The sequence below is a fragment of the Neomonachus schauinslandi genome, chromosome 5 (assembly GCF_002201575.2).
Source record: "Neomonachus schauinslandi chromosome 5, ASM220157v2, whole genome shotgun sequence".
Classification (NCBI taxonomy): Eukaryota; Metazoa; Chordata; class Mammalia; order Carnivora; family Phocidae; genus Neomonachus; species Neomonachus schauinslandi.
Genome location: NC_058407.1, coordinates 84594362 through 84607862, shown reverse-complemented (window position 1 = coordinate 84607862; position 13501 = coordinate 84594362). Strand labels below are relative to the sequence as shown.

Sequence of the window (13501 nt, the reverse complement as noted above, 5' to 3'; positions counted from 1 at the left end):
ATCAGGGAAATCCAAATCAAAACCTCAATGAGATACCACCTCACACCCGATAGAATGGCTAAAATTAACAAGTCAGGAAATGACAGATGTTGGCGGGGATGCGGAGAAAGGGGAACCCTCCTACACTGTTGGTGGGAATGCAAGCTGGTGCAGCCACTCTGGAAAACAGTATGAAGGTTCCTAAAAAAGTTGAAAATAGAGCTACCGTATGACCCAGCAATTGCACTACTGGGTATTTACCCCAAAGATACAAATGTCATGATCTGAAGGGGCACATGCACCCCAATGTTTATAGCAGCAATATCCACAATAGCTAAACTATGGAAAGAGCCTAGATGTCCATTGACAGATGAATGGATAAAGAAGATGTGGTATATATATATATATATATATATATATATATATATATATATATATACACAATGGAATATTATGCAGCCATCAAAAAACCCCCCAAAACTGAAATCTTGCCATTTGCAATGACATGGATGGAACTAGAGGGTTTTATGCTAAGCAAAATAAGTCAATCAGAGAAAGACAGGTATCATATGATCTCACTGGTATGAGGAATTCTTAATCTCAGGAAAGAAACAGGGTTGCTGGAGTGGTGGGGGGTGGGAGGGATGGGGTGACTGGGTGATAGACATTGGGGAGGGTATGTGCTATGGTGAGCACTGTGAATTGTATAAGACTGATGAATCACAGACCTGTACCTCTGAAACAAATAATACATTATATGTTAAAAAAAAAAAGAAGAAGAAGATAGTAGGAAGGGAAAAATGAAGGGGGGGAAATCGGAGGGGGAGACAAACCATGAAAGACTATGGACTCTGAGAAACAAACTGAGGGTTCTAGAGGGGAGGGGTTAGGGAGATGGGTTAGCCTGGTGATGGGTACTAAAGAGGGCATGTATTGAATGGAGCACTGGGTGTTATATGCAAACTGAATCGTGGAACACTACATCAAAAACTAATGATGTAATGTATGGTGGTTAATATAACATAATAAGATAAAATAAAAATTCAGTCAACTCCAAATTCTTCAATAAAATTTTGCTTCACTAATATTGCCAAGTTATCCAAGTGCTTTATTTCCTATCTAAATTTCGTTCTTCTTCTTCTTAACATCATACAACTTTACAGTGAGTAGTTTAATGTAAGTGGGTTTCATCTTCTCAATTAAATTATATGACCTTTGGGGAAAGGCACCATATCTTATGCTTTATTTATATTCATCTGGGGCTTTCCATCCTATTGGACACAAAATTGTACTGGCAATGTTTGTGATAGTGAATCATATCAAAATAATTTTATTCTCTTTCTAGGAAATTTGTTTGTGATTGTATTTGTGAGTTACTTTGGATCCAAACTACACAGACCAAAGATAATTGGAATTGGTTGCTTCATTATGGGAACTGGAAGTATTTTGACTGCTTTACCACATTTCTTTATGGGATAGTAAGTGTTAAACAGTTCTATGTCATTAATTATCATTTAATTGTAAATTAATGGTAAAACTTCATTTTTTTTCTTTTAAATAAGCAGTCATCTTTTGAGAAGAATACCCACTAATCATGTGTAGAAATGAAGTATATTTTCTATGTTATAAGTAACTTATTGCTTTATCAGCCATGGCTTTCATTGACTTTGAGATATGACTAGCACAAAGTACAGTATACAATTTCACGGGAAATAAATGAACTTTTTATGACTTTTTGGTATAACATTTACTTCATGTCTTTGCCTACAAGATTTTATGTATATTCAATAAAAGTTCATCACCTAACCCTCTATCATTTCCATTGAGAGTATTCTTCTTAAGGTCATGGTATAATATAATTAGAGTAGGATACTAATGACAGAAAACTTAAAATAGTGATGGCTTAAATAAGATAGAAGCTTATTTTCCACATAAAAAAATTAATGTAGCCAGACCAAGCATGATAGGTTCTTGCTTCTTTTTACTGTATTGCTCTGCCTTGCATGGCCTCAACCTCACGTTCCAAATTGTGGCAATGTTGTTCCACGCAACAAGATAAAAGAAGGGAAGAAGAACAAGAAGAAACAGTGCACGTTGGTTGGGGCTTAAGAAGTATTTTCAGAAGTATAACACTTCTAACTTCACACTGGCCAGAACTTTGTTACATCTCACATTCAGATATAAAGACATTGGAATAACTAGACTTTATTCCAGATTGCCATGCTCCTAGCTAAGAATCCCATCTTCTATTACATTGGAAGGAGAGAAGAATGGATATTGAGAGACAATGAACAGTTTCTGCTGAAGATATTAATTATTTATTCATTGCCAAAGCCAACAGTCATGCCTTTTGGTTACCATAGCAATTCCCTATCCCCCCTTTATTTGACCCTCATAAGTACTTTCTTCTTCCTGGTACTGCTGCTTCTTATTTTCATTATATTATGTTCCTTGATTTATTTCCTATATTTGTGGCTTCTTCATCATGCCCACCCTTTTATTCTGCTGCTGACACCATAATGTCACTATCCCCTAAGCTCTCTCTCCAATCTTCTTCACTTGTTCTAGAGTCTTTGTATGAAGTATGTGCATTAAATGTAGCAATCACATACATTGACTTTTTCTTACACTCGGGGTCTATATAATCAATCACCTCATGGGTATCGCCAGCATAACATCCGATAAGAATTTCCCATCCATATATTCAAAACTAAATTCATCACTGTGCCAAAACCAGCTCAGATTTGTCACATTCACTCTTTCAATAATGATTCATTTAGCCAAAGGAACTCAAACCAAAGTCAAGGGGGCTCATTCTCGATTCTTTCATTATTTTGACACACATGACAAATGGTCACCAAATATTGCTTATTCTACCTCCTATCTGTCAAAGTTGTTTCCTTCTTTCATCCTATTGTCCCTAACCTCATTGAAGCTTCCCACATCTCTGGTCTGGACTTTTTGCCTTCAGTCTCAACTCCATTCTAATTCATATTCTATACTAGAATATTCATTTTAAAACACAAATCTAATTATTTTACTCCTGCTGAAAACTCCCTATTTCCTATACAGTGTTTTTTCAAGCGTCAGATTCTGAACCATGAGTGGACCAATAAATCAATTCAGATTATTGAAATCAACAATTTTTTAGAGTATAGGATAGAATAAAATAGAAGAATATACAATGTGAGAACAAATATTGTTCTGTGAAACTTTTATTTTGATTGTACATGTATTTGTGACTGTGTGTGCATATGTATATGTGTGGGTGTGATGCAAAATGTATTTCTTACTGTTGGTCATAGTTGAAAATATTGAATGCCTCTTGTCTATGGATTAATATCTAAACTCGTTTACATATATCTTCACTGTCTTTCTAGCTTCATCTAACACTGCTCTTCAGGGTGGAGAACCACATTCTAGGCTTGTGGTTTTCCAAATGTGCCATAATATGTTATATTTTTGCACATGGTGTTTCTACAGCCTTGAATAATTTTCCTTCTTTGTCTACCTGTTAAGCTCCTATCCATTGTTTTTGCTCCTATCCATTTTTAATTTTTATTTCACATGTCATCCTCATTGTGAATTCTGTAATCCACCCCCTTTCCCACCTCCAAGGAAAGCTAATCATCCCCTTTTCCTTTGTGACAACTCAGGACCTGTTATATTAAATTTATCACATGTTTTATGATATATGTTTATTTTATAGAGTACATAATACCCTAAGTACAAAAGCTGTGTGTTTTATTTCTAGTTCTCTAGAGCTGAACATAATGCCTGGTCTGCAGTAGGCTGCCCTTGAAGCTCACAGGGTACCTCAGTATCTTGGGATCAGCATTTGTCCCTATTCTAGCTCCATCTCTGTTGTTACTAAGTTCTTCCTCATCGAACTGGGGGACTAGAATTTTTTAAAACTAAGTTTTGTAGAGTCAGACATTTGAGTGTATGTGGGAGGGAGAAGGGTATGAGTATCTAAGAAAGAAAACCAGACAGGTTATTGATAAAAAATGTAGATGAGGGGCACCTGGGTGGCTCAGTTGGTTAAGCGTGTGCCTTTGGCTCAGGTCATGATCCCAGGGTTTGGGGATCAGCCCCACATCAGGTTCCTTGCTCAGTGGGGAGTCTGCTTCTCCCTCTCCCTCTGCCTCTCACCACCCCCTCCCCTGGCTTGTGCTCTCTTGTGGGCCTGCACGCATGCTCTCTCTATCAAATAAATAAAAATCTTTTTAAAAATGTAGATGAATTGGTATGCTTTGTAGATTGACTTGTAAAATGCTGTTCTAAAATTCATTAAGTATTATCAGAAAGTTAACCAGGAAGTTTAGATTGTGACCACCTTTGAAGATAATTCAAATGGATGGATAGACACAGTTAGCAGGGTTGTTTTATTTATTTATTTTTTAAACAAAACATGAAACCAAGGTATTTCATATCTTGAACGAATATAAGCACTCCTAGAATGATAATCCACCTTTCCTGGGAAGTATTGAATAATATTTCTTAGTGGGCACTCCCATTTCATTTTTACCCATCACGTCCCCTAAAATTCAGGCTGGGAAATTGACAAAAAGGATTCTGATCATTTAGAGAAGAAAATCATGCAATTAAAGTGGGAAAATTCCTCTGTATTTCTGGGAAAGCATAACTATTCAGTAGATAAGCAAAATTTTAAATCTGGTGATATTCTTACAGTTACAGGTACTCTAAAGAAACTCTTACTGATCCATCAGAAAATTTAACATCAAGCTTATCAACCTGTTCACTTGATCAGAATTTGTTACTCAATAGAACATCACCTGAAGTAGTAGAAAAAGGTAAGAACTGATAGTGTCACTAAAAATATTCTAAAACCGGTCAACTCAATTATATCTGTAAAAATGATTATGATATTTATTAGCAAAAGTGACTAAAAAACAAACAGGAAAATATTTGCATCTTATGTATGTAAGAAAAAATAATGTTAATATATATTATATATAAAGAACAATAAGAAAAGAAGAATATTTCAGTAGGGAATTGGCTAAGAATATATGCATTTAAATTAGGGAAATGGTATAAATATGTAAAAAATGTAATTTTATGAAAAACACTACACTAAATAAAGATTTTTTACCTATTGAGACACAAATTATGATTATAATTTTTTTTACCTTTAGATGTTTCTACCTATTAGAAAAACATTAAAAATAAAAATATTTTCTACCTATTAGAAAAACATTAAAAATAAAAATATTTTCTACCTATTTTTATCAAAAATAAAAAGAAATGATGTAGAGGGAAAGACATTTCATGCATTGCTGGGAGTATATAAGTTTCTAACTCTTTGAAAGTACATTTTCAATATAGTAAAGAACAAAAATATGCATATATGCTTAAATCAGCGATTCTACTTTTACTGACTTAGGAAAATAACCAGGAATGTGCACAAGGATTTATTTACAATTATAGCTGTGGCATTCCTGTTTAATAGAACGGAAAGTTAGAAATATTTCATGAGGGATGCCTGGGTGGTTCACTTGGTTAAGCTTCTGCCTTCAGCTCAGGTCATGATCCTGGAGTCCCCAGAATCTAGCAGCATGGCAGGCTTCTTGCTCAGCAGGGAGTCTGCTTCTCCCTCTGTCTCTTATCCCACTCATGCTTGCTCTCTTTCTCTCAAATAAATAAGGTCTTAAAAAAAATATTTCATGAGTAAAAAGTAAGGATTGATTAAATAAAGTACAAAACTTTTATTCAGAACACCACTATTAAAATTCTGGTATAAAAAAAATCTTAAAAACATGGGGAAATTGACATAATATGGTGTTAAGTGTAAAAGTACGTTATAATATGAGCTGGACATTTAAGTATATAATGTACATAAATATGCATATTTTTATGTGAACTAAAAATGTGGAAGATATAACAAACACAAGGAGCAACTCTCTGTGTTTGGTGGGATTATAGATAATTTAATTTTTACTTGTTTACTTTTTGCTTTTGTATACTTTCAAATTTTGTAACATGAATATGAATCATTCTTATAATTAGGAAAAAGCAAAAAATCTTAAATAATTAAGGAGTTGAAGTAGTTGAGTTTCTAATAGGAATGCTAAAATTAATATTTAAAATAAAACACTATCTTGTCTACATAGGTTGTGAAAAGGAATCTGGGTCATATATATGGATATATGTACTCCTGGGTAATATGCTCCGTGGAATTGGGGAAACCCCCATAGTACCCTTGGGGATTTCTTACATTGATGATTTTGCTGAAGAAGGACATTCTTCTTTTTATTTAGGTAATGAACAGAAAATTAGTTTTATGACTACTTTCCTGGGTCCACTCTTGAAATAATAGTGTTCCTACATTCATTCTTTTATTTATTAAAAAGTATTTTTAGACATGTATAATGTTACTTTAAAAAATGTATTGCAAAAGAACCATGTATTCTTGGCATTTGATAAAATTGTTTTATAATATTTTCAGGTACTTTGCATGCACTATCAATGGTTGGTCCAATCATTGGCTTTATACAGGCATCTCTGTTTGCTAAAATATACGTGGATATTGGATATGAAGATCTCAGTAAGTATAATCAGAACAAGGTAACATAATAATGTTTTTCAAGTATAGGACACCATTTTTCCAAATATTAAATTCATCACTCAGCATCAGGGAAATCCAAATCAAACCTCAATGAGATATCACCTCACACCAGTCAGAATGGCTAAAATTAACAAGTCAGGAAATGACAGATGTTGGCGGGGATGCGGAGAAAGGGGAACCCTCCTACACTGTTGGTGGGAATGCAAGCTGGTGCAGCCGCTCTGGAAAACAGTATGGAGGTTCCTCAAAAAGGTGAAAATAGAGCTAACATATGATACAGCAATTGCACTACTTGGTATTTACCTTAAAGATACAAATATAGGGATCCGAAGGGGTACATGCACCCCGATGTTTATAGCAGCAATGTCCACAATAGCCAAACTGTGGAAAGAGCCAAGATGTCCATTGACAGATGAATGGATAAAGAAGAAGTGGTATATATATACAATGGAATAGTATGCAGCCATCAAAAGGAATGAAATCTTGCCATTTGCAACGACGTGGATAGAACTGGAGAGTGTTATGTTGAGCGAAATAAGTCAATCAAAGAAAGACATGTATCATATGACCTCACTGATATGAGGCATTCTTAATCTCAGGAAGCAAACTGAGGGTTGCTGGAGTGGTGGGGGGTGGGAGGGATGGGGTGGCTGGGTGATAGACATTGGGGAGGGTATGTGCTATGGTGAGCACTGTGAATTGTGCAGGACTGTTGAATCACAGATCTGTACCTCTGAAACAAATAATACATTATATGTAAAAAAAAAAAAAAAAAAGAAGAAGAAGAAGATAGCAGGAGGGGAAGAATGAAGGGGGGGAAATCAGAGGGGGAGATGAACCATGAGAGACGATGGACTCTGAAAAACAAACTGAGGGTTCTAGAGGGGAGGGAGGTGGGAGGGTGGGTTAGCCTGGTGATGGGTATTAAAGAGGGCACATTCTGCATGGAGCACTGGGTGTTATATGCAAATAATGAATCATGGAACACCACATCAAAAACTAATGATGTAATGTCTGGTGATTAACATAACATAATAAAAATTAATTAATTAAAAAAAGAATTCACTTTTTCAATAGTCTGCTATTTGTGTGATGAAGTGTGATTAAAATAAAAAAATAGCATCTCAGAATTGATGTAATATAGTTTACTTTCTTCATCTATGAAGGACAGCAATCATTATTATTATTGCTCAAAATTTATTGCATTTCAAAATGATTTTTTGACTGCTTCTAATTCTTCATTCTAGGCAATATCAGAATAACTCCTAAGGACTCTCGCTGGGTTGGTGCTTGGTGGCTTGGTTTCCTTGTGGCTGGAATATTATCTATTATGTCTTCCATACCATTCTTTTTCCTGCCCAAAAATCTGGATAAATCACAGAAAGAAACATCTTTGGATTTGCTCAAAACAAATGAGGAAAGGACTCACATGGCTGACGTGACCAACCATGGGCAAAATGTTAGTGAAAATATAAGTGGTAAGTATTCACATTTATATCAATTTGGAATTATTAATTTCAGTGAAAGTAGATGAAACTCTTTCTCAGTTGCCATTGGATAGAAAGCTTAGTTCTGACCATATCTGATGGAAACCTTTAGAGATCTATAGAGAGAGATATTTCAAAGTCCATGTCATCCCTCTCTAAATAACCACATCTGGTTCCGTCTTGCTAGACTCAGATACTTACTCCTATTTTTTCTAAGAAATTCCTTCCACTTTTAACTTCCATTACAGTTAGTTAACCTTCTCATTATAGACCCAGATCACAAAATTCTTGCCACAAACAGAAGTTATGAATTTTTTACACACCTGTTTGTAGGCACAAGTTGTTGTACTATTATTGTCATAATGTCACCTGAGACACATTATTATTCTCCTCCTTTCCTTGCACCATAAGAAAAGTGATTTATAATACTGCCAGATTTGCTGATACAGTATTTTATAGTAGAAAGTCTACCAGGAAACAGATCTGAGTCCTGGTACTAAATTAAACTTTATAATTTTTTTAACTTTAGTCTTCTCATTTCTGTGAACTTTGGATTATACTGTCTTCAAGGTAAATTTTTACTTAATAATTTTATTATTAGCATAACAATTAATACTAAGTGCTAACAAATAAGAGACATTGCATGTCTACTCACTTTGGTTTCTTGAGCACCTAGCATATTGCCTGGGACCCAGTTGAAAACCAAATATTTGTTGAATGAATGAATTAATGAATTAATGATATATGTAGTTGTATGGTAGAGTGATAAGAATAACCAAATATGAAGTGAACTGAGCAAGTTGCAAAACAGCATGTATGTATGATTTCATTTTGCAGTAAAATAAACTGAGTAGATACTAATGTACATATGGAAAAATGAAGGAAAAAATATAAAAAACTGTTGACAGTAGGATTGTAGGTACTCTGACTTTCTGTGTTATATGTTTAGGTAATTTTCAGTCTTCTATAACTTTTATTACATTTATGAAATAAAGATATTAAGATACATTTAAGCTGTATTATAATATCTTATTTTTATATTTTTATAGGTTTTTTCCAGTCCTTGAAATGCATCCTTACCAATCCCCTATATGTTATATTACAGTGTTTGTCATTAACGCTAGCCAGTAGCCATATTGGTGTTATTACTTATGTCTCCAAATACATAGAGCAACAGTATGGTTACTCAACATCTGAGGCTAACATTTTGCTTGGTAAGACACATTATTTATATTTGTTTGATAAGCCATATACTACCAAGTAATTGAGTTTCAAGTGACATTTTGTTGTGAAGGCAATTTTATATTTTAGTAAATATAATTTCCAATTGTTCTCTTGCAAGTTTTATCAAATTTGTTGATCTCATAATATCATCATTGCTCTGCATTTGAGATTGCATCTCATGTTATTTTTGAGAAGATGAATTTCTAAAAGAAAGTTGTGTGCAAATGGAACATTTAGATATAGTATCTGCATAACTGGATTTTATAATGTTGAGATCCTGAGACAAATCCTTTTGTAATTTAATCATTATGATTTCATAATTCATGCACTTTGAATCAGGACTCAGCTACTTACAAAAAAATAGGACAAAAGAAAAATCGACTTAAACACATCATTGATGTCTATGTAATTCAGACAAGTGTCATATTTTATTTTATTTATTTATTTTTAAAGATTTTATTTATTTATTTGACACAGAGAGAGATAGCGAGGGCAGGAACACAAGCAGGGGTAGTGGGAGAGGGGGAAGCAGGCTTCCTGCTGAGCAGAGAGCCGGATGTGGGGTTTGATCACAGGACCCTGGGATCGTGACCTGAGCCAAAGGCAGACACTTAACAACTGAGCCACCCAGGCGCCCCCCACAAGTATCATATTTTAGGAGTTACTTTGTTATATTATCTATTTCCAATGATATATTAAATCTTGCTTATGAAGAAATGGTTTTCTTATATCATTCTTCCCTCACCCCCAGTATAATATGAGATTCTTAAGGGCAGTACATTACCCTGTACAGTGCTCAACACATTGTAGAAACTCAGTAAATATTTGATAAATTAAACTGAATTTATCAAGTGGTATGTGAGTAGGTCATAAGTTAAGAAAATAATAATTCTGTTAGATACTTTTATTGAGCTTAAGATAAAAATTTAAACTATGAGAGTCAAGTTTGACTTCCAATCAGGTTCCCAGCCTGAATTTGTTGTTGTTGTTAGAGGGATCTTTACCTTTAATAACTCTTGTAGGACAGTGAAAATTTTACCAGGGGTCAATCATTTTTAATACCATATTTAAGCCTGTTTATCATCACAGGGCATAGGTATGTTTGGATAAAGAAGAGATATTAAATCTAGTAGTTAATTTTATTTATTTATTTATTTTTAAAGATTTTATTTATTTATTTGAGAGAGAGCAAGCACATGAGAGGGGGGAGGGTCAGAGGGAGAAGCAGACTCCCCGCTGAGCAGGGAGCCCGATGCAGGACTGGATCCAGGGACTCCAGGATCATGACCTGAGCCGAAGGCAGTCGCTTAACCGACTGAGCACCCAGGCGCCCCTCTAGTAGTTAATTTTAAAGTGATGGGCAAATTTGGAATGAGTTTTTAAGGATTAGAACTCTTCATTTTGAGGAAATGTAAAGGATTTTATTTTTTTTATTCTTTTTTTTTTACTATGTTCAGTTAGTCAACATATAGTACATCATTCGTTTTTGATGTAGTGTTCAGTGTGTAAAGGATTTTAGATGGTAGGATGCAAGCCTTATAGGCAGGAAGATGATATTTTATTGTTTTCCAGAAAAAGAAAGTCCCTCATAAAAACCATCGATTGAAACATTCAAATATCCTCAGTCACTGACTTCTGCTATTGGGGAACCCAAATCCACAGCACTGGCATCAAGAAATTATTTCCATTTCTCCCATGTGGTACACTGGTTTCCTACCTCCATCCGGGGCTGTTAGCTTGCTACTTAAGGAATAAGATGGGATGAATTTAGTTGATGCATTCTGTGTTTCCTTTATAAAGATATTTCAGAATAACCATATTTATATAATCACAATTTTCTTCTCTTCCTTATTTCTAGGAAGCTTAACCTTACCAACTGTTGCAACTGGAATATTTATAGGAGGATATATCGTTAAGAAATTCAAACTTACCTTGCTTGGAATGGCCAAATTATCATTTTATACCAATGTATTGGCCTTCATATTTCAACTATTAAATTTTGCATTAATTTGTGAAAACAGATCAGTTGCTGGCCTAACTTTGACCTATGATGGGTTTGTATATATCAATATATTAGTTACAAAATGTATGAACTATCAAATGTAAAAGACTATAAGGAAAACAGGGCATATAGCAATCTTAGCTAAACTTTCTTTTAATTGAAATTTCAATTTACAAAATCTTAAAACATCTACTTCCTAAGATCTCAAAAAATTCTCCTTTTATTCCTAAAAGAAAACCTATGTAAGTTGTAATAATAATAGTTATCCTTTATGGGGTGCCTACAATGACAGACAGGTACTTTTACCCCCATTTTATAGATAGGGAAAGTAGGGCTTACAGAGATACACAGATTACCTGACTAGCAATGTTAAGATTCTGACTTTAATTGGGGGGTTTAGACTCCAAAACTTTTAGTCTTTTTTTTTTTTTTGATTGCTACAATTTTGGATGCTTCATAAGAGGAATATAACATTTCCCAAAAGTGAGCAATTTTTATCTGCCATTAATTTTAATGGTTAACAAGTACCTTTATAAGAAAACACTTCTTATATTGTGCTGAATTCTCCTTTTCTGCAAGCTAATGCTATTTATTCTGTTAATATTGTTATTAGCAGTAGAGTTAATAAATATCCTATATATAATTGTATGTTAGACCATAGAAAACCTTTACTCTGTATTATTATCAAGTATTGTGAAGTATTCCTAGTACTGTAGTTCTACCCCAAATTAGGGGCAGGATTCTGGTACAGGTTTCTTATCATCTCTTGAATATAGCCAATAATTTAAGCTTAGGAAGGTTCACATTCAGACAACAAGGAAAGATCCTTGGATTACAGTTGAATAACTATGATACCTAGTGCTCCTTATTGTTGGCTCTGAGCATTTATACTCTGGATCCTTTGAGATGTCAGTTTGAACTCGTCAATTTTCCCCACATTTCTTTACCTAAACACCATCCTATTTTGGAGATCTGTCAACCTAGTCTTGAATTATCTCTCAGCTTTCTCCTAATCCTGACTGTTGGTAATTACTCCTATCCACCATTATCCACTCCAGTAAATACAGAATACTTAGAACATTGAACTTTTGGGGTAAAAGCACCTTAAAGATCATGAAGCCCAAACCCCTTTTTTCCTCTTCATTTATTAGTTGAGAACCAGGGGAACTGTGACTTATCTGAAGTCACACAATGACTCCAAAGATCACATCAGTAGTTCCAAGGGCTCCCAAGTTGTCAGACATGCTTTAGAGTGGCTTTAGAGCCAGTTCCATAAAACAAGTATAATAACTGTGCCATCTATTCAAAAGAAAGCAGCTGGAGTTGTATAGGATTCTCTCCATTCAGTAAAATTTTACTGAGTGCTACTTAAAGGTCAAAAAGATTTATGAGATAGATCACTGCCTTCATGAAACTCATAGTTTAATGATAGCAAATTACAGAATCGTTGTATTTAGCATTTATGAAGTGTTAGTAACAGGAGTAAGTTTTTAAAGTATAAATTAGTACAGAGGTTCTCAGAATGTGATCTGAGGGTCTATAGGGGTCCCTGAGACCTTATTGAAGGCTCAGCACATTCTAAGCTATTTTTATAATAATACCAGGATAGTATTTGCCTTTTCATTCTTATTTTCTCGTGAGTGTATAGCGATATTTTCTAAGGCTACAATAATGTGATGATAACATCCGTCTGATGGCTACTGATGTGTGTTTGTGTCTTCTCATGTATTAAAAAAAATTTTTTTTGAGACAGCATGAGTGAGGAGCAGAGGGAGAGAGAGAATCCCAAGCAGACTCCCCCTGAGCTCGGAGCCCAACATGGGGCTCAATCTCACAACCCTGAGATCATGACCTGAGCTGGAATCAAGAGTCGGACACTTAAATGATTGCACCACCCAGGCACCCCGTGTATTAAAATTTCTTAGTATTAATTTCTGATTATATAGCTATCAATGTCAATATATATAACCCACTTGGACAAAAAATGTTTGAGATCCCCAATACTTTTAAGAGTATGAAGGGCTACTGAGAACAAAATTTTGAGAACTGCCATGTGAATTTTTTCCCCCAATAGCCCTATGCGGTTGATGTTATTATCTATGACTTACAAATGGCAGAGCTGATTCTAGGAAGAGTAGTCACAACACTCTGAAGTGGCAGAACTAATGTGAGCACAGGAGTATCTGATGGCAATGTCTGGACTTGGTCATTAATCATTATGTT

At 34.6% G+C, this 13501-nt stretch overlaps 1 protein-coding gene across 1 annotated transcript in view; it reads left to right on the top strand.

The window, feature by feature from the left end:
* SLCO1B3 (solute carrier organic anion transporter family member 1B3) overlaps positions 1–13501 on the top strand; it is a 61989-nt gene that overhangs the window by 32544 nt on the left and 15944 nt on the right. The window contains exons 4-10 of the mRNA XM_044914913.1: positions 1325–1457; positions 4672–4793; positions 6111–6257; positions 6446–6544; positions 7813–8043; positions 9102–9266; positions 11135–11330. Coding sequence (XP_044770848.1) covers positions 1325–1457; positions 4672–4793; positions 6111–6257; positions 6446–6544; positions 7813–8043; positions 9102–9266; positions 11135–11330 — 1093 coding nt within the window. The remainder of the gene's footprint in view (positions 1–1324; positions 1458–4671; positions 4794–6110; positions 6258–6445; positions 6545–7812; positions 8044–9101; positions 9267–11134; positions 11331–13501) is intronic.